The sequence below is a fragment of the Tyto alba genome, unplaced genomic scaffold (assembly GCF_018691265.1).
Source record: "Tyto alba isolate M040663 unplaced genomic scaffold, T.alba_DEE_v4.0 Super-Scaffold_26, whole genome shotgun sequence".
NCBI classification, from domain to species: Eukaryota; Metazoa; Chordata; class Aves; order Strigiformes; family Tytonidae; genus Tyto; species Tyto alba.
In genome coordinates this window covers 8932711-8954449 of record NW_024881300.1, presented here as the reverse complement: position 1 = coordinate 8954449, position 21739 = coordinate 8932711, and the positions used below count along the sequence as shown (strand labels likewise).

Below are 21739 nucleotides of genomic sequence, written 5' to 3'. Positions count from 1 at the left end.
CAAAGACTGCTTAGTTGCTGCCTTTGTATCTGTGAATGCTCCTCAGAAAAAGAGGAATGTTAAGATCAAATATTCTCCCAGTTGTTACTCACTGAGCAGTATAAGTTACCACCTCATATTGTAGAGCCCTGCTTCCTAATTTTGATATGACAGCTAGTTCTTGCGATTAAGGGTTCTCGTTTAGACCGAAATATACATTATATCCATATTGTTATATTCAAAATGTCATGGAAGACAATGTTGAGTGGAATAAAATTCATTGGCTGGTACACTGTGCATTGTTGAAATACAATGTGAATCCAAAGTCGTGGTTGGAATCTGAGCGTTAGGCACACGTAGCCTCTGAAGCAAGCTTTGTTGTCATTGTTACCTGTACTGTTGTCAGGCTTTGAGAGCCTCAGTAGCTTGCTTTCATCCTTTTTAGATTGTGTCCTCCTTTGCTCTGGAAACAACCTGAGGCAGACTAACTAACCTCTGTAAGCAACCAGCATAAACACTTTTGACCATTAGGTCATGATGATGAACTTAAAAGCTCTCTTGAAACCATTTAGATCAAATAAAATAGTTTTGCCTCTGACTGTTCAGAGCTAACTTGTGTAGACCTTTTTGTGCTATCCCGTATGAAATAGTAGACGATGATAACCTTTTTAATATGCACCTTGCATTAAACAGTCTGAGTCACTAACTAGAAGTTCCTGTCCTCCTACGTCTGGAGATTACTGAGACTGGCATTAAATAATCACACAATCAATAAAACATAAATCTAAAAATAAAAGCTGAAGAACCTTGGGTGTTCCAGCTGACAGGCACAGGCTATGATTTTGTGAGTCAACTGCTGCTACTGTTTTTGTTATAGATGAACTTACTGTTCACCAATAAGTGCCTGGCATGAAAACCACTGCCATTCCATCTGAGAATTTTAAATCTAGAAGCTAAGTGAAGTCTAAATAATGGAATGTTTGTCACCACTTTTACCTTTAACATAATGGTCCCCATTTGACCCCTGCAGAGTTGAAAAGATGTCTTTATAGCAAGTTGCTTCACTGTGATCACCTATGGGCTGACAAAAGAATGGTATCTATTGTTCTGATTAATGTAATTCATGTACTTCATGCCTTCTCTGAATCCTGGACTACTGACTTTGACTTAGAAGCAGTACTCTTCCCATTTCTTGTCCTCTATTTTTTAGCTCATGTCTTCACAGTGTGATGCTAATTTAATACGTAACACTTCATAAAAGCTTCTCTTTGGTTTTGGCACACAGAAAATCAGCTTGGAGAAGAGTAGTAAATCAGTAATATAAGGTCTTGTATGTCTGCCCAATATCCCCTGTTATACTTTGCAACAGTGATAATTAGCTTCACAAGAGTAGTGCTGTAACACACCTGATTACCAACGCCAGCTCACGTGTCACTGAGGTATCTGTGGGTGCTTTATTGTGGCTATTGAGGGCAGAGCCACGAAGCAGTGAAAGATCCTCTCCTTCACACTCTCCCAAATTCCTGTGAAATGAAAGTCTCTGCATCCCACATGATGAACCAGGTGATCTACTGAAAGTTGAAACCAGCTTGTGTCTTGGATATCAGCTATTACAAACTTTGTCCAAACGTAACACCACTTCAACGAACTACTGTCAAGCACAGGACTTCCCTGTTGCTTCCTGTAGGTTTTAGCTCAACAGAGGCAAGACAGTGGAGAGAGTATCTGCATCCCATATCCAAAACGTAATTTGCGGTTTGAGGATGTACTTTATGATGGGGGATGTACCTTTATAGGCAAAATCTGTACACAGATTAATTTTTCCCATTATATTGCAAGAATAAGTGATATCGTATGTCTCTTTAGAGCATGAGCAGCAAATGTAGCTGAAATCGGGTTTGACTTCTTGCACAGCAACATACAGCTGGATGATAGGGGACTTGATTGCACCTAAATTTTAGATGCTAAGTACAATAGCTAAGTGCTCTACTTAAGCTGATTCAGGATTAACTGATGTCATCAAATTTACCTTGTTACTATTAAATGAAAACCTGTGCATCTTTTTTGCTTGTGGTTTTTGTTTGTTTGGTTTTTTTTAATGCACTTAGGTACTGTTGCTGAGCATATTGAAAGAATCTATAGACGAGCTGGCAGCAAAAAGCTCTGGTTTGTATACTTATGTTCCTTTTGTTTTACACTTTTTCCTTGTGTTTATAGAGAGTAAAGCTGGATCCTTACGTACTTAAAGGAGGGCAGGAAAAGGACAGCTTTACTGCAAAACTGTATTGGTTCATTGCAGCTGAAGGTCTCATCTATAATGCTTTAAAAATATTACTGTTATCTTTTAAAATATAAGAGTAATAAACTGGTTTTGCTATGAGTGCTATTGCCAATGTGCAGTTCTCATTAAATTTAATGAGAAAAGAATATTAATATTCTTATTTCTTCCAGGGCATGATAAAATATTATTAATAGCTTTCTGTAGCAAAGCTGGTGATCAAATATAAATCAGTTAAGGTGATACATAGTTAGTTTATTGCCCTGAAATAATTTATTTTGAGCCTGACTTTGTCACAATAACTTTAAAAAGTTTCAACAAATAGGTTAGTATTTACATGTTGTTTATTAATTTCTTTACCCTGAAGCTCAGTAGAAATTTCATTTCTTTTTATCGAAGAAATGAGTTGAGCCTGTCCTGAATTCTGTTGTAACTATTCATAACAGATGAGTCTGTAAATATAAAAACTATTTTTCATTTTAGTCTGTTCATACTGTTAAATGAGCCTTTGCCAATAATAAGGTAGAACCAGAATACCTTGGTGGTGTTTTTTCTGAAGAATAAAAATCAAAAGTATTTTTAGAAACAAAATATGTAAACTGTTTTTCATTTTTCTTCCATGATTGCCATGTGATATACATATAGGTTGGTGTTGCGCTACAGTGCTGCATTTGCACAGAAATTTTCTTCTTCTATAACCCCACATATTACTACTTTACTGGTACATGGGAAACAGGTAAAGTGCCCAGAAGTCTGAAATGGAGCTCCATGAGACTTTTTTTTTGCTTATTTGCATTTTGATAGTATCAGCTAATGCATTTTTTAAATGCTTTGCTCTTGATCTTAAGAAGTACGTAGCAGTCTTCACAGGAATCAACATCAACTGGTTGGATTTTTTACTAACACTATTGAATATTACAGCTCATTCATTATCTCTGTGCATAAGTGATTCTTAGTAGCCTCAAAGCCTGTGCTAGAAAGCTCAAATATGGGTCTGTTAGGTTTGTATTTTGTCAGGAAATTATTATTAAAAAGTATTTGTATCTCTAACCATCAACTGGATACATGGAAAAATGTTCTTCTTAGAAGGTACAGCTATTTTTTAACCTAGCAGTTTACACGAGTCTCTTCTCTTCATGCTACACATGTGAAATATTACCTCAGCATGGCAAACCAGCCTTGGCGTTACACATTATGCTTTCTCTTGCAAAATCTTTCTAACTCTTCCTTAAATAGACTTATCTTGCAAAGTGATGAAAATGTCACAAATGAGAAGCTGACATCTCTTTCTTGTCTGTTTTCAAGATGATACGGAGAAAAGAATGACAAGCTTTTTATGGAGCGGGTAGTTTAATGAGTTCTAACTAAATTTATTTTTGATACATTAACCTGTATCTAGATTGAAAAATGAAAATCCATAGAAGATTACATAAAATCTGATCCAAATTATGCTTTATAAATAATGTATGTATTTACTGAACTAGTTTTGAGATCTCTGCTGTGGCAGTCTTCAAACTTATATATGAATTCATTAAACTAGCTTTTGATATGCAGTGGGATTGCTCTGTTTTCTGCCCTCAGGTCTGTTGTGCGCTTCGCAGCAAGTCTTTTAGGTAAACTAGTGGACAGCCTTGCACCGTCTATTACTAATGTTTTAGTTCAGGGCAAGCAGGTAAGTCTTTACTCCTTAGAAACATATTAAGGAATTACAAATAGAAACTAAATAAATGGGCTTTCTAATTTTGAAGACCTCCACTTGTTCTTTTAAAAGTATTCAATGACTTAAAAAACCTGTACTGAAGAAGAAAAATCCAGATAAAAAGAAGATATATTTAATACGTGCATACAGTATGGGGTAATAAATTTATGTCTATTTAATGACAGATGGAGTAATAATTTTACTTTAATTACAGAACGGTACTGAAAAGACAGTTCAATGTCTAGATAAGAAGGAAAGAGGCATAGATTTACATAACTTCTTAGATTTTATATATATGCCCTCTTGTTTCACAAAAGTAAATGGAGTCAAGTAATAAAGCTTCAAGACTTATTTAATGAAAATGTAGCCACTCTTTGTAACTGAGCATAAGACAACAGATGGGTGGCAGCTGAGCAAAATATCTTTCAGGATTTTAGTTTTCTATTCCAAACAAAGTTTAATCATCAATGTTTCTTACTTTTCTAAGGAGGGACTTTTTTTTTTTCCTCCCAGCACAATAATTATATTAAGTTAATGAAAAGCTGTTTCCAAATAACAGAAACTGAATGTTATGTATTCTTATATTAAAATATGTTTATTTGTGTACTCACCTATTATGCAGTGGTATTATGACAGATTTGTCTTTGTCTTACTCCAGACTGAGGTCTGGGTATGTGCTTCTGGCATTACGTAGCTATAGAGGAATCTACACCTGCATGCAGCATGATTGGTAGATGTTTATTTTCAACTTTTTAACCTAACTTGCCTTCACTGATCCCTTTATAACAATGACCTTTACTATAAGAGAAAAATCAGTGTTGCTCTGTTTTACTGATAGTAGATTAAAAGCAAATCAGAATTTTAACAAAATTCCTTTTCTGCAGTTAAACAATCCAGTACTAGCAATATATTTTCTTAAAATGAAGATTATAACTTTTCGGATGCTATTAGAAAAAAGAAAACAAAACTATGAATTTAATTCGGAATTTTAAGTGAGCTCCACAGCTTAAAATTTCAGAAATTAAAGACTACCCAAATGTAGTGTACAGTTGTGATAATACAGCCAGATTTGAAGCCAAAGCAGTGGTCTTGTGTTTTTACTTTCTTCTGGGAAAATATATTGCATATTTACTGGAGTCTTAAGTGAATTTTGTTATTTTATTAGCATCCAAATTAACAGTATTAACAAGCATCAGGCATTGACATAATTATTTTTGTATTGTGCAACTTGAACAAGAAAAGCAGTGTGAATGAAGTTTAAGTTCTGAATTGCTTTTTTATTCCTGTCTATATCTTCTGAATTGTTTTCAATATACTGTAGGTGACACTTGGAGCTTTTGGCCAAGAGGAAGAAGTTATTTCTAATCCGCTCTCCCCAGGAGTGATTAAGAACATCATCTATGAAAAATGTAATTTACAAGATGAAAGAGAAGCTGTAGTTCAGCAGGAACTTGTCATCCATATTGGCTGGATCATCTCAAATTCACCTGAACTTTTCAGTGGCATGTTGAAGATACGGATTGGGTCAGTAAAGTATCTATTGTTGCTCTTACTACTGGTATTGCAGGGGAACACGCATACTTCAACAGAGATTGTTGCTACATTGCAAAAATGTTTTATGTAAGATGATGCAGCAAAGCTTGTATACTTCAGTTTTACATTTCTAGGAAGCCTGCTTTAAATTAGTGTGCCAAAAATGGGGGCACAACTAATCTCAAATTTGTCAGTCAAGAGTGTAAAGTGGAGGAGGGGCAGTTCTTTTAATAGCCCGTTTGAAGCTTTCACCACTAATACAGTGAACTACAGGATTTTTCAAAGCTTGATCCCTATCATGTTTGGGCTTGAAAACCAAAACCAGTGTAGTGGTGTTAGATGCAAATGAGCAGCAGCAAGTGTGGTGCCTCCAGGTCACCCTGTCCTGCCAACAGGCAGAATGTTCTGCCTGGCTCATGTAGTGGCCAAGGAGGCAGGGGCCAGCTGGCTAACTGGCCTGGGTGTAGCTCTGGCACAGCGAGTCTCCCTTAGCAATGCAGTGTGTTGAAGAGCTTCTGTTTTAGATTGCAACTGGCCTCATATCTATACCTGAAATAACAAAGCATGCACTCGAGCGTATTAGCAGTGCTCCTGAGACAGTTTCCTACCTGGCAGCAGACATCCAGTGCGCTGGGTGCCATCCAGTTTCCCAGTTGCAGAGTGGATACAAAGTCTGCTCACAGTTTGCTCTTTGTATGCACATGCGGGCAGCAAGGCAACCTCTACAGAAATCTTTTTGTCAAGTACTAGGGACAGGTGTGCTGCGCATGCTTCAGGCTGTTAACTAGCATGAATTTCATTACTGGTAAGCATATGATGTGGACGGAGTCTTAAAAGTGTAATGGATCAAGAAAAAGCAAGTGCTGGTTCTTCCTTTACAGTGCCCCACAGGTAATGTAGATGCACACAGGGCAGGTTTACAGGGACGTGGCCGTGGGCTAGGGATCTACTATACAGGCAGGGAGGGAAGAATCAAGAGGCAGAGAGGACTAGAAGAGCTTTTACTGTCAGACTTTCAGGACTTGAGGAAGGAAAAGTACAATCCAGGATTAAGGCTCCTGGATGAGGCCTTTAAAAGCTTTTTGCTCACTTGAGCAGTCACCTGTGTCACGTAGGTTTGGGGCAAATGGGTAGAGGGTAAAGACTTTCATAAGTGCGATAATCTAGGAAGGATGCAGCATGAATTTGGTACTCTGCTGAGACCATATAATTATCCTCCAGGTCAACATACGCTTCTAGTTGTATTCTTCTGGTTTCTAGTAAGTGCTCAGGTCATAATATGGCCTGGTCTAAATCAGTCTTAAAAGTCTGACAATCATGAGCAACAAACCCCTTGGAAGCAGCGTTCTGAGGTACTTAAGTTATTTCTTTTCAGAGTTTCATGACAATAATCTGACTGAAAATATAGCTTGTTCTTTTAGAATGTTGTCTGTAATGGGGACTTTGAATAATAAAAGCCTTCTGCAGTTCAAATGCATTTACCATTATAGCTTTTCCTAAAATATCTTGAGGTACCAAGGTATACTTTGGATACTCGGTGAATATGTATAACTGATATCTGACATAATGAAGACATTGCTCAAGAGCAGTTCTCTACACAAAAATACTTAACTGTCACGGTAAAGAAAAATCTGATTTGTCTTACAAGGTTGATAAAAATGTCATTTTATTCTTCAAAAAACCCCAAAACAACTCCCCCCAGCTGAACAGTATCCCTATTACAGACACACACACCACTTCTTGACTGTTCATCAGCTTACGTAGTTGTGCAATTCTATACTAAATAGGTTAGGTTTAGCAATACATAACTTAGAAACCACAAACCTGAATCAAGTTTAAAACATCATTTACCTACTGGAGTGTTCTATTTAGGCCTTTGATAAGGTGACCTAAAAATAGTCTGTGGTAGAGTGTTAGCATGTTCCATGGTATCTGCATTTACTTTGCTATATACAGAAATTAATTACTTTTTCACATTTAGGAAGAGACAAATATATTTGAATAAGTACTTCTTTGAAGAGGCCAGGTGCTACTGACTGAGAGTTACAGAATTAGTGAGCTTGCTTTAAAATTAGAACTTAAGTGTTCCATCTTCCATATTTTTTTCATAGAGAAAATACATCTTTTCAACACTGGAGATAGCTACCACCAGTCTTTTTTCTAACAAGATTCATGCTTCAACTTTGGCAGTACATTCTAGTCATCATAAAAACAAAAACTTTCCAAATCACCTGTATTACATTTAACTGCAACTACATCTACCCTTTTGCACTTAAATACCTTTTCTGTACCCTCTACAGATCCATGTTACTCCTCTTTCCTCCTCCTTCCTTATTCTCTGTAGCTAATCCTTTTAGCAATCTTTTTTCTTTCTTCCAAGGTTAATGCTAGAGATTCAATTTCCTTTATTTTGGTGTTATCACCCACTCCAGTGAACAAAATTAGCCTTCTTGCAGAAACACCATTCCAGTTTGATAATGATTTGATTTAGTGTCTTATTATTGATTTGTTTTGAGGGTTTCATGTCGAGTGTTGAAACAGATCAAGCTCCTGACAGCCCTATTACTGTAAAAAGCTCCAGCCAACTGAATTCTACCCACCTCCTATGAGGGGAGAGTTTGGTAGGAGGTCCATTCTTCACTTTGCTATGGTTTGTAGGCCACTGCAAAGAAAAAATACCAGTGAATGACTTCTGCACAGATATTTTTGAGTCATCAGTGGAAAAGAGATTCCTTAGCTAGTTGTGTTTGTTGATTTAGTAACAGATGGACACTATTCACCTACTAAAATAGATAAAAGTAGTGTGTTCTGGATAATGTAATATGTCCATGTTGCCTAATATTCTTTTGTATCTTGTGCCTTCAATGAATGGTCCTAGAAACTTCAAGTTTAAAGCAATGTTGAATCAGTTGGCCTGACATCTCAGAATGCTGTGTAGTTATTGAGAATCCTTCAGAAAAGATTGTGACTTGACTTACAAGGTACAGAAAGGATTTTTGTTTATGTAGGTTAAGTAATTAAATACCTGTGGAGTGTGACTATACTGATGACAAGGTAACTCTCAGGAATACTCGTGTTTTCTGATAAACAGCATAAGGCTCTTCAATGTAACCCAGTCTTGATCACGTGTTACATGATGGACTGTTTGAAGAAAAACTAGTTAAGTTTCTTTTCCTTTTTGGTAGTAACAGCTACTTGAACTGAAGCGATATAGATGGTAAGCAACTGAGCTCCGTGCTCAGTTATCTTGCATCAGATGTATTTATATGTTATTTCGTCTTTGATACTATATCAGTGTAGCACCGTTTTTATATAATGTGCAGAATAAAATTCAGTGTTTTCCTTCAATAATTTGCAGAGTTCTGCCTCTCTAATACCTAAGGCTGAAAAATCTTCACTGTTGCCATATTTTTATTTAATCACATCTTTTCAAAGGGGAGTAGCAAAAGAAAGAAAAGTGTGATGAACTGAAAAAGGAATTTCAAAGGCTAAAACTATAAGTAAGCCCTGAAGTCTTTTTAAATGTAAAATTTAATTTTTATGTTTTTCAAAAAACTCATCAGCAAAATGCATATACTGTCAAAGCATAATTTTGAGTAGCAGTTCTAACATCAAAAGGCAGGTAAATGTTTGACTTAATGGACATAGATTTGACCACATATTCCCCTATCTTCCCTATGAAAAGCATGCTTCACAACCCGTTTCTTAAAATCTATGCATTATCCCTTTCAGCTTGTATCATATTGCAAGCAAACACAAAATTGAGTAAATTCCACAGTACAGTAAGGGTAGTAGAGTAAATGTTTGATATTTTATGCATGTCTTGACAGGCAAATAGCAGGATCATGTGGAATTCTTATGATTCTTAGACTAATTTTTCATCTTTGGAAACTTTGTATTTAATTAATAAATGTATTCCTCCATTTACTTCAGATGGATTATCCATGCTATGAAGCATGAACTGAAAATCCGTGCTGGGGATATGCCAGCCAAGGACTTGTACCAGATGTCCCCTAGTGAAGTGAAACAGCTTTTGCTGGATATTCTTCAGCCACAGCCGCAGGAGAGGTAATGAGATGTGTGGGTTTGTAGCACCTGTTTTCATTCATAATAGGCTGTTCAAGTACTTTTAATTTCTGAACTACTTTGTATACCTCTGAAATCACCAGACATCTGCGATCGGTAATACAGTTATTTAAGGAACAGTAGCAAAAAATGCAGTTTTACATTCTTTCACCAGTGTCCAGGTTCTACAATTGTTTCTTTTATATTGCATCTTCCCTTTTAAGCTTTATCTTTGTGGAAGTCTTACGGTATAGTAGTCATCTGTACACTTTGGCAGTAATGTGAAGCATTACATTCTTTGATGTGGGGAAAGGAGCCAAAAATTACTCAATACCAGCTATTTAAGTAACTTCTAAGAACAGTTTGTCTGCTCTTCAGTGCCCTCTTTCTTCTAGCTTATTATCAGAATTAAAAACAGATGTTCTCTGGAATTTTCAAGAGAGAGTGGTGCTGCCTGAAATTTGTATTCTCCAAGCTGTAACTGGCTGCCAAAAAGAGCATTCATTGTGATGCAAAGTGTGCAGGACAAAAGTTAGAATTACAGTTTTTCCAATTAACTATATTGATGAGTAAAGTCAAAAGTTCTCCTGTAGATATTACTTCTAGTTAAGTTAAACTTTGGCCCATAATATTGCTGATCATTTCCCTAGTCTTTGACAGAATGGATGGCAGCCTTTTCTCCCAACAAAGAGGCAATATACACATCACACTACTTATGTTCCTGCTTAATTCAAACCACATTTTGTTTTTTCCCCCATCTATAATGCCTGAGAAACAGGCTCTCCCTCATTTGTGTGATGTAGAATCTCTCAGTCCAGCTGAATATGTACTCTGTTTCTCCTACATGCTTTTCAGTGTCTTGGTTGTAGGTATAAATGCTTGCTGTTTAGTTGCTGTCTCTACTCATGTTGATGTTGACATTATTCTTGTAAAGCCTCATCAGAACAACCCTAGGTTTCTCTCTGTAGCATTTTCCATTAAACATTATGTTATTTAGGAAGCAGTTTGGTCACAGTAATCAATTCAAGCACCATCGTTCATTAGAGCTCTTACCTGAGTTGTCACAGTGCCTTCTTTTGATTGCTTTAACACACAGTTGCTGGGTCAGCAAAGAGCAGTTTGGTGGACTTTCTGAGGATGAAGATTCTTTTTTGGGGGTTATCCGAGTACAAAAACTACCTAGCGTATCCTTTAAAACTTCCTATCTTTTAACTTCTTCCTGTACAGTACTACTAGCTCATTTTTCCTTACCCATTAGTGAATTGTTTTTAAAAGTTCTCCTCCTGTCAGGAAATTCAGAACACTGTCTCCTTTCATTTTTCTTTCTGTGACAGTTTTTCCTGCTCTTGTGATTTTTAGAGAAAATCTCTCCTACTGTGAGATCACATTTCACTGCCAGTTAATTTGTCATACATGAAGGGCTAGTGGTACACTTACCTCCCTAACAGTCTCTCCACAACTAACCTCTCTCCAGGTTTTTATGAAGGGTAAAATTTTTGCAATTTTCCTACCTCTTACACTGGGTTCCAGGATACAATACCATATAGATAAATATATATCTCGCCAACAGAGTGCAGACTTCCACAGATACTCTTTCTGACCTACTTATGTAGGTCACAAGATTGCAAATAGCCTTTTTAAAATGGAGCACAATTTCTTTTAATGGTCCAAACAGTTATAAAACTCATTTTGGTCATACAGTTTACAGGACTCCTTTCTTCCTTACTGTAGTAATTTAGATAGGTCAGAGTATTTTTGACAAAAACACTAAATTATTACTGCTGAATTTCATTTGAGCTAGGCTACAAAAGTTCTGCAGAACAACAAAGTTCACAAAGTTGACCAGGGTATTTTTTTTTTTTTATTTATTCTTTTTAACTTTTCGAACAGCCTGCCAGAACCAGGTATTTGAAATACAGAAAGCAATGGTGCCAAGCAGTAATTTAAATATAGTTTTCCTAAAAAAAAAAAATCCCAGACAAATCCATAATGGTAAATAATGTATAATAATACTGTGTTGATTCCTGTGCTACAAACATCCAAATGTTTAGGTGTAGAAACTTTCTACCTTTTCTGAATGAGGTGCTTCCTGAAGTACTTGTTCCCTCTTATTAAGCTTATAAGAGAGCTGTTTGTGACCTGAGAAGACATGGACCTTTTTTTAAAAAGCCATTTGGCAGGAATATTAAACTAAGACACGAAAGTATTAGTTGCTTTTCACTGGAGCTTTGCTTCCTAGGGGAGCTCTCACTACTACCTTGCCATATAAAAAGATATTTTCTACTTAAAATTTTAAAACCGACTAAGGACAGTAACTTTTAGGAAAACTTTTCTGTCAAATATGTGCAATGCTGATACGCAAGACTTAATTCTGTACTGTGAATCCACCAATTAAAATCATACCCATGGCTGCCACTTCTTAAATTTCCTTTGCTGGTATCTCAAACCTTTTGGCTAAAGCCCCTTTTCTGTAGTAATACTGAGAAAGGAGAACATAAAAATTACATTCCAGACTTCATAGCTGCAAGTAAGAAGAAAAAAAAAAAAAAAAAGCAGGGACAGTATGCTTCTGGAGGCAAACAAAATTTGTAATTTATGGAGAATGTAACTCAATTTGTTCAAAGGCTTAGTTTAACAAAACCATTTTTTCTAATTTTCTAAATTCACAGGCCACTTGTTTTTCTGTACACCATCATAAAAAGACCTACCCTCAGCAATCCTGGTGAAATGCATTTTTCTAGCCTGGTATTTAAATTAGAATGATAAGCGTTTCTAATCCGTTGTCTATTACGTTTTGCATATTCAGAATTTCACTGAGCTGTATTTATATAATGAATGGCTTTGCCTATTCTAGTATGATTAAACAGATTTTAATATTACAGTTAATACTGGTTTTTTTTTCATTGTGTATAAATTTGGCTGTGATGGATACCACACAGTAACTTCTGGTTTAGGGACATTTTAATTTATGGTCACTTAAACTAATTAAACACGATGAATTCAGCCTACTACTGTTACTGTACTGCACTGGATAGATTTCACAGTTAATTCTTTTCCTCCAGTTACTTAAAGCACAAACACACACATAAAAATAACTTTCTAACTTCTATACACTGAGCATCTGGATTTTGTTTCCTTGAGAGTGTAACTTACCAGGAAGCAGGACATATACTACATATGCATCACTACCGGGTACTCGATGTCACCACTTACCTTACTGGCTTGCACCACAGAACAGGGCTTGCTTCTGCCTCTGTAACAGTTCTTTCCTTCAAGTTCTCGATTTTCTTTGTCCACAGAGGCTGGCTGAACAGAAGACAGATAGATGGTTCTCTCAATCGAACTCCTGCTGGATTCTATGATCGGGTGTGGCAGATCTTGGAAAGAACACCCAATGGTCTAATAGTGGCAGGGAAATTTTTACCACAGGTAAAACCAGCAGAGATGCTCAGTTACTTCTGCTCTATCTGACTATTAATGCTGAATTATTTTATCTTTAATGTCTATTTTATGCCATAATATATTACTTAAAGTAATTTGTTCCTGGTATGATTTTTTCATTTTAAAAGTATTTTCAAGGTTTTGTTCCGAGTTAAATACAATTAGAATATACTGGAAGTCAGTTATTTCTATTAAAGCACATTTATAAATGCATAAATCTAGAAGACCCTTTCTAAGTCATGGACTCTGAAATCTGCTCCTGTTTTTGATCCTACAGTGGTCATATTTCATATTTGAGTAGTATTTATTCAGTGAGCACATAGGCTCTACCTGGAGGTGGTTTTGATTTAATGCAAAAGGTCTTTGAGTAAAATTATTATTTGTTTTTCAGCAACCAACCTTATCGGATATGACGATGTATGAAATGAATTTTTCCCTTCTAGTTGAAGATATGCTGCAAAATATCGACCAGCCGGAATATAGGCAAATTATTGTAGAGGTCCGTGGCCTGCAATGAATGACATTTTATAATGTGCATGAGTATGTTACAGCTTAAAAGAAAAAAAGTAACCGAGGCTCAGATATTCAAAGAAATAGCATTTTAAGCAAACACTTGCTTCAGTGGTTTCTCCGTAGATTTTGTATCAGTAAACAGGTTCCTGTTAACACGTTCAGAATATACCAAGTCCTTTAAGTTCTTCCACTTTAGCAAATAGATAAGTATTAATGACAGTGACAATACTATTAGGTCACAGGAGGTGAAACCTAATAAGAAGAATTCCAAGGTAGCTTTCTTCCACGTCTCTGGCCCGTGCCTCTTCCTAACAATTTTCTAGGTCTAGGGAAATCTGCATTAAAATATCAGTTTGCCCTGCACTAGATTCTTTCCCATTTTGCTGAGGCTGTCTAGTAAGTTGCTTTATGCTACTGATTCGACTTAACTTCCAGTTTCCTTATGTTCTCATACCTAACAGTAAAACAAGAGCCTGTTTGAACTCCTTTCCCACCGCTGCACATAATGCATACTTTTCGAACAGATCAGGAGCATCTGTACTGTTGGTAACTGACATCTGTGCTGTCAGCAGCATTCATTGTTAGTTCCCAAGTATATGCCTCTGGCACTTCTGAGTATTTCTCTACAGTAAAATCAAATCCATCTCCATTCTGGCTAACAACTAATGGTCATGCTGCTTGCTGGAACATCCCCAATTTTTGCTAAAAGATAACACAATTATCAAAACCCAAGATGACCAATATAGACTACACTGCCCACTTGTAATTATTACGACAGGTCACTCTTGTTCACCTTCCTATTTTAAACGTCCTTCAGATACAGGGAGTATCAATTCTCTTGAACCAAGACTTTTTACTAGGTGTCTACTGATTTTGGTTTTTATAAACTTTGTCATAGTACAATTATACCATGTGTGATTATGCCTCAAAACATCAAATGCTGAGGTTCAGTGTTTGCTGTTTTTCACACTCTCTATTGGCTGAGCACCAGCATGTGTGCAGCCACACAGTGAATAACTTCCCTGTCTCACAGCAAAGTTAGATGTTAGCGTCAATCATTTGTGCAGTGCCCTTAACTAGGTAGTTACCAGAAACTGTAACCTTCCATAAAAGCCAGCTTTTTCAGTGATTCTTTTATCAAAGTCAGAATTCTGTTACCTGTGTGCTATTACATGTGCCATTATTAAATGGCTTCCTACTTGAAAGAGGCTTACACAGTTATTAACATTGCTTTTATGTAACCTGAATTTTAAAAAAAATCAGATTTAAAGTCTTACAGTCTTTCTCTGCCTTCTAGTTATTGATGGTTATATCTGTTATTTTGGAGAGAAATCCTGAGCTAGAGTTCCAGGACAAAGTGGACTTGGACAAAGTGGTGCAAGAAGCATTTCATGACTTTCAGAAAGATCACTGCAGTCCAAAGGGAGCTGAAAAACAAGTGAGTAAAATATTTTTGTTTTATAGAATTTAACATTCTTAATTAAGTTAGTTATAAATGTTAATTCTGTGTGACTCAGAATAAAAAAACAATTAATGAATCATAGAATGGTTTGGTTTGGAAGGGACCTTACAGATATCTCATCCCAACCCCCCTGCCACGGGCAGGGCCCCCTTCCCCCAGCCCAGGGGGCTCCCAGCCCCGTCCAACCTGGCCTTGAGCCCTTCCAGGGAGGGGGCAGCCACAGCTGCTCTGGGCACCCTGGGCCAGTGCCTCACCACCCTCACAGGGAAGAAATTCTTCCTCATATCTAATTTAATCTACCCTCTTTCAGTTTAAAACCATTATCCCTCATCTTATCCCTCCACCCCCTGATAAAGAGTCCCTCCCCATCTTCCCTATAGCCCACCTTTAAGCCCTGGGAGGCCGCTCTAAGGTCTCCCCAGAGCCTTCTCTTCTCCGGGCTGAACACCCCCAACTCTCTCAGCCTGGCCTCCCAGGGGAGCTGCTCCAGCCCCCTGAGCATTGTCGTGGCCTCCTCTGGCCCCGCTTGAGCAGGTCCGTGTCCTTCTTGTGTTGGGGACCCCAGAGCTGGACACAGCACTGCAGGGGGGTCTCACAAGAACAGAGCAGAGAGGGAGAATCCCCTCCCTCAGCCTGCTGGCCGCACTGCTCTTGATGCAGCCCAGGACACGGTTGGCTTTCTGGGCTGTGAGCGCACATTGCTGGCTCACAGTCAGGTTTCCAACCACCAACACCCCCAAGTCCATCTCCTCAGGGCTGCTCTCAACCCACTCCTCGCCCAGCTTGTATCTGTGTTTGGGATTGTCCTGACCCATGGGCAGGACCTTGCCCTTGGCCTTGTTGAACTTCATGAGGTTTGCATGGACCCACCTCTCCAGCCTGTCCAGGTCCCTCTGGATGGCATCTTTCCCTCCAGCGTATCGCTGCACCACACAGCTTGGTGGTGGTGTTGAACTTGCGGAGGGTGCGCTCGATCCCACTGTCCATTTCACCAACAAATTGTTAAACAGAGCCATCCACAACTCCGGCCCCTGAGGAATGCCACTTGTCACTGCTCTCCACTTGGACATGGAGCCATTGACCACAAGTCTTTGTGACCATCCAGCCAATTCCTTAATCACCAAGTGGTCCATCCATCAAACCCATGTCTCTCCGTTTAGAGACAAGGATGTTGTGCATGACAGCATCAAAAACTTTGCACGAGTCCAGGTAGATGACGTCTGTTGCTCTTCCCTTATCCACCAATGCTGTAACCCCATTGTAGAAGGCCACCAAATTCATCAGGCACAATTTGCCTTTAGTGGACCATATTGGCAGTCACCAATCACCTCCTTTTTGTCCATGTGCCCTGGCATAGTTTCCAGGAGCATCATCTCCATGATCTTGCCAGGCACAGCGGTGAGACTGACTGGCCTGTAGTTCCCCGGGTCTTCCTTTTTTCCCCTTTTGAAAAAATGGGGGTTATGTTTCTCCTTTTCCAGTCTGTGGGAACTTCACAGGACTGCCACACCTTCTCCAATATGATGGATAGTGCTTTAACCACTTCATCTGCCAGTTTCCTCAGGTCCTGTGGATGCATCTCATTAGGTTCCATGGACTTTTGCACTTTCAGGTTCCTTAGATGGTCTTGAACCTGGTATTCTCTTACAGTGGGTGGCTCTCCCTTCTCCCAGTCCCCACCTGGAGGCTTCCTTTTTGTGTTTGAGCTTGTCCAGGAGCTCCTTGTTCATCCATGCAGCCTCCTGGTGTTACCTGACTTCCTCTTTGTCGGGACACATTGTTCCTGAGCTTGGAGGAGGTGACCCTCAAATATTAACCAGCAGTCTTGGGCCCTTCTTTCTGCCAGGGCTTTATCCCATGCTACTCTGCCAAGCAGATCCCTGAAGAGGCCAAAGTCTGGTCTCTTGAAGTCCACAATAGCGAGCTTGCTGTGTGCCCTCCTTACTGCCTCAAGGATCTTGAACTCCACCATTTCATGGTCACTGCAGCCAAGGCCGCCCTTGAGCTTCACACTCCCCACCAGCCCTCCTTGTTGGTGAGAACAAGGTTGAGCATGGCACCTCTCCTCATTGGCTCCTCTGTCACTTAGAGGAGGAAGTTATCATCCATGCATTCCAGGAACCTCCTGGATTGCTTATGCCCTGCTGTGTTGTCCTTCCAAGAGCTATCAGATGTGCTTGAAGTCCTCCATGAGGGCCAGGGCTTGTGAACACAAGGCTGCTCCTATCTGTGTAGAGGGCCTCATCCACTGGGTCTTCCAGGTCAAGTGGCCTGTAGCAGACCCCCACTATAACATCTCCTGTCCTTGCCTTCCCTTTAATCCTGACCCATAAGCTCTTGGTCAGCTCCTCATCCATCCCCAGGCAGAGCTCCATGCACTCCAGTTGGTCACTGACATAGAGGGTGACTCCCGCTCCTTGTCTCCCCTGCCTGTCCTGCCAAAAGAGCCTGTACCCTTCCATGCCAACACTCCAGTCAGGAGCCATCCCACCACGTCTCTAGGATGCCAGTAAGGTCAATGATGCCACTCCAGTTGTTGATATGAGTTCAGAATGGAACACAAGAAATTAATATACCCAAGTGCTGCATAAGTCTGCAAAAAGCCTATAAGTACAGATAAAAGACGTGAACTTACTTCATTGTTGAATTGTGAATTCAAACTGCTATGGAAAGGAGAAAGCTCACAATGTTACATAGCTCTGAAATGAGAGTCTGGGTAAAGCTGAAATAGTTGTAATGCTCATTAAAGGGGAAAGAATTAATTAGGGAGGACCCTAGAACAGACAAGAGTTAATAATAACAAAAAAGGGAAGAAAACTAAAGCTCAGCAAGGAAATGTGAACTTAGGATCTTACGTACACAGATGATGAGAAAAATTAAGTAACCAAAGAACTGATTTTGACAGTGCTAATGTAAGAACTTGAAGTGCAAAACTATTCTTAGCTACTGATTTTTGTGCTAGAGTTGCATTCATGACCTGGCAAACTTTTAATCTCTAAGGCTTAAAATCCAAATAAATGAAACTTGATCATTAAGAAGCTTTTAAGCTTTACTTCACCAGGATTTTAGGTTTTATGCTTTAAAGACCTCTAAATATTCTTACTACAAGTTTTGGTGCCTCGGAGATCTGAAATTTTGTAATAAAGCCAACTGATTGAAGGAAGAAATACGAGTAAAACAGTGGGACAAGTCCCTCTGCTACTGAGGATGATCTTCCTTGTTCCATCTGGCATTTTATTATACACAATATATTTGAAGATATATGTGCTAGCTCTGAATAATCTATTAATTCATAACATAGATACACAACAGCACTTCCTGTCGCTGAATTTAGTTCCTTTAAAAGATGAAGAAGGATGTGCTGCTTAAGAATTTTTTCAAAACTTTCAAGGTTCATTTTTTTGCCACTACCTTTAGTAATAGAATTTGAAAGCAATCCAGATATCCAGCCTTAGCAACGTATCACTGTGCACAACACCTCTGTTTTTAAAAGGACACAATTTTCTTGAATTATGATTCTTTTGGCCTGCCGATTTTGGCAGGTGATGACTCTGGCTGAAGCCACAGCAAAATCAGACTTACCCTCCACACAAATGGCTATTAAGTGCCAGCTCCACACAGTATCTTGAATATGCTACTGACTTCTGTGACAGGCTGGAAATCCCCAACGTCTATAAGAAAGAAAAATCACACGCAAAACACAATTTTACTGGTGCTGCCCTGGCCTCCATTTTTTTCCAAGCCCAAATCTACTTAGAATTATGCCTTTTTGTCTCTTAGAAAGAAATCCCAATTTATAGTTGTACATAGTATCTTTAAGATTGTTGTTGCTGTAAATTCCAACTCCTTACATTAAAATTTTCTGGAACCTGACTCTCCCATATTCCCAGGTATATGCCCGCTGGCAGTTAATTGTAGCCTGTTTAGGATTATTCTGATGATGCTCTGTCTCAAGTTTTCCTAACGAACACTGCTGAAAGAACTCCTAATTCATCTGAACTATGCTCTTCCAGTAAAATGACTTGCAAATATTTTGCACTTAGTTAATTCCCTGTTAACATGTAATAAATGTCAAAAGTATTTACTCCAGTAATTTCAAACACACCCATAAACTGTAGAAGCCTACTATTCACCACACAATTTCTGCCCTTGATTTAATAAAAGTAACCAATTTCCTGAATTGAAGTGTTGAACCTTTATTATAGCAGCCAATACATAGTTTGAGAATAAGCAGATGTTTTAACATCATTAACTGTGCAAAACAGATGTTCACTGAAGGATACCTCTTTTGGTGATCTGATTAATTAATTAGTTCATGTGCTACCCTTGGTGTGATTCTTGGATTGAAAATTTTTTTATTCTTCCAAATAAATATTTAGTCAGTATCCCTACATGTATACCTAAGGACCTGGCTCATAATCACACTGTGGTGGCACACTAAGTTACAACACAGTAGTCATCTAGCTGCATGTTTTAAGAGAGCAGTTGTTCTCTGACACCTATTACATTTAAAAACTAATAAGATGGCAGTATCTGTACAGGGCTAGAAAATTCAGTGAAAAAATATATGCAGTGTATTTTAGTAATCTGTTTTCCACATTTTCAGATATGTACACGTGGGAGATTTCTGAAAATTGAGCAGAATTATAGAATTTGAAAACCATATTTGCATTTCTAACATATTTGTGATGTTGTTCTTGTTCACCTCTGTTTGGCTGCTTTACATAATCACCACTAATGGAAACATCTTTTCCCTCTCCTGCAGGATGACATGACTCTCTTCTACAACACTCACCCAGTTGGAAAAAAAGGAACATGCAGCTACTTGAGTAAGGCTGTGATCACTTTATTGCTGGAAGGGGAAATGAAACCAAGCAACGATGATCCTTGTACCATTAGCTAAAGCTTGAAATGCAATATAGGAATTGTTGCTTTATTTAGCGTTTTGTGTATTTTTCATGCATATATTAAAATACTGTTTTGAAGAGTAATCCTGGCTAGCAATACAAATTCTTACTATCCTTTGCTGAAAGAAGTGCCATTAAAGATACTAAGTGCCACCTAATTTTTTCCTTTCTCAACTATGCAGCATGAAATTCTGAGGACATGAATTACTCCTATGATGTTTGATTAAATTGAATGGGATTGTACTTACAATCTTAAATTAGGCATTTAACATAGTTGATAACTTTAAGAGAAATGCCCTATGAGATTTTGTCTTCATACTTCTATTTATTTATAATTACAAGCAAGTCTATTGTAAATTCTAAATGAAATTCAGAAAATACTGTAATTAACATGTTTATCAATCAGTGTGGAAATGTGAAAATTGGATTTTTTTTTATTATTCTACACACAAATTGGAGGTGAAAGTTAAATAGTTGTTATTCTTTAAAGTATTTCTGTATAAGTTCAATTTACAGAGTACATTTAGGTTTTTTTTTTAATTTACCAGTTGATAACTTGATAAACAGGTTTCATCCTAATACAGCAACTTTTTAGCTCTAGCAATAAATATCACTGCAGTTTCACAATTGTTGTTTAAACATCTCTAAGTTAGCAAGGGAAAGGTATGGTAACAAGACAAAAGCTTGCTTTAATAAAAGGGCAAACAAGCTGTATTTAAAATTAACATCAGTGAATAAAAAACTTTGTATTGCATAAACTAGCAGTGCATTAAAGAATTCAAGGTACACTTATTTATCTCCTAAATGTGTGAAATCACTGTATGCTATATGCTTTCTTTTGGTGAAAGTAATAAAAAGCGAATGCTTGTAAAAAAAACTTTCAATAAAAATACTTTAATTACATTCAAAGACTCTTGTTGACTTTAGTGGCAACCTTAAATGTACTACTGGAACTGCCAGGAATGGATCATTAAAGTGCCTCTTTTAGCAACACAACATATACTAAAGCTTTAGAACTGGTCCTCAAACATTTTGATAATTCAATTAGTAGTGACCAACTCCAACTCAGCTGTCAATAAATTGTTGCCATATTGATATCAAAGGCAGGTACCTTAAATTCCTTAGAGATAGAGGACAAAATGAATGGCAAAATTGATGGAGTGAGTCTGGGCACAAGAGGAGTTTGAACACACTTAGGCAGTGATTAGTACTTCCCTGATTTGTAGAACTTCCCCAGAAATCACAGAATCAATCCTTCCCAAACCAAAATGGTAGAAGAATTTGTTGAAGAAAGATGCTAAACCATTAGCAAGTCTCTTGTCAAATGATGTGGAGAATGAGTAAGGTTGGAAAATCTAATTTGGAGCTAATAGAGTAGTGGTCCTACTCTTCTTGCTGTAATACATTTATCATTCAAAGAATAGTGGAAAGGCAGCAGGGGCCAGGGAAGGAAAATCCAGAAGAAACACACACTAGTTACTCACTGTTTGGTACATTATTATAGTGTGTTAGTACATTTAAGGGTAGAGCATTGAGGGGCTGCAGCATTTAACTCCAGCGAGAAGTCTAAAAAAATTAAACAGCAGACTCAGTTCACAGCAGTTCTAAATCCTGAATGAGCCACTAGTTCAAACAGCATACCAATATATCCTCAAATTCTTTACTTCATGACTGCTTTAGGCGTTATCAACTGCAATGAATTCCACTTGCTGCTTTTTTTTTCCTCTTCCTTTTTTAAAGTGTTGCAGATCTACAGCTAGTCATGGATCAGTGATTACAGAGGTAGCAAGCATGTCTTTCTAGTGTTTTGAAAAATACTCTTTAAAATTGATGTATCTCTTGCCATACAAACACAGAACATA

At 37.9% G+C, this 21739-nt stretch overlaps 1 protein-coding gene across 8 annotated transcripts in view; it reads left to right on the top strand.

Moving 5' to 3' along the window:
* The window catches only part of PHKB (phosphorylase kinase regulatory subunit beta), an 86700-nt gene extending 65920 nt beyond the window's left edge, over positions 1–20780 (top strand). For 7 of the 8 annotated variants that reach the window (XM_042797588.1, XM_042797587.1, XM_042797590.1 and 4 more), the window contains 8 exons: positions 2088–2145; positions 3839–3929; positions 5278–5480; positions 9423–9557; positions 12854–12983; positions 13387–13494; positions 14806–14946; positions 19736–20780. In XM_042797588.1, coding sequence (XP_042653522.1) covers positions 2088–2145; positions 3839–3929; positions 5278–5480; positions 9423–9557; positions 12854–12983; positions 13387–13494; positions 14806–14946; positions 19736–19873 — 1004 coding nt within the window. In that variant the 3' untranslated portion in view covers positions 19874–20780. Of the gene's footprint in view, positions 1–2087; positions 2146–2902; positions 2994–3838; positions 3930–5277; positions 5481–9422; positions 9558–12853; positions 12984–13386; positions 13495–14805; positions 14947–19735 lie in introns of all 8 variants that reach the window. The other variant, XM_042797589.1, reaches the window with a different exon arrangement.
* Positions 20781–21739: the final 959 nt, after the last annotated feature.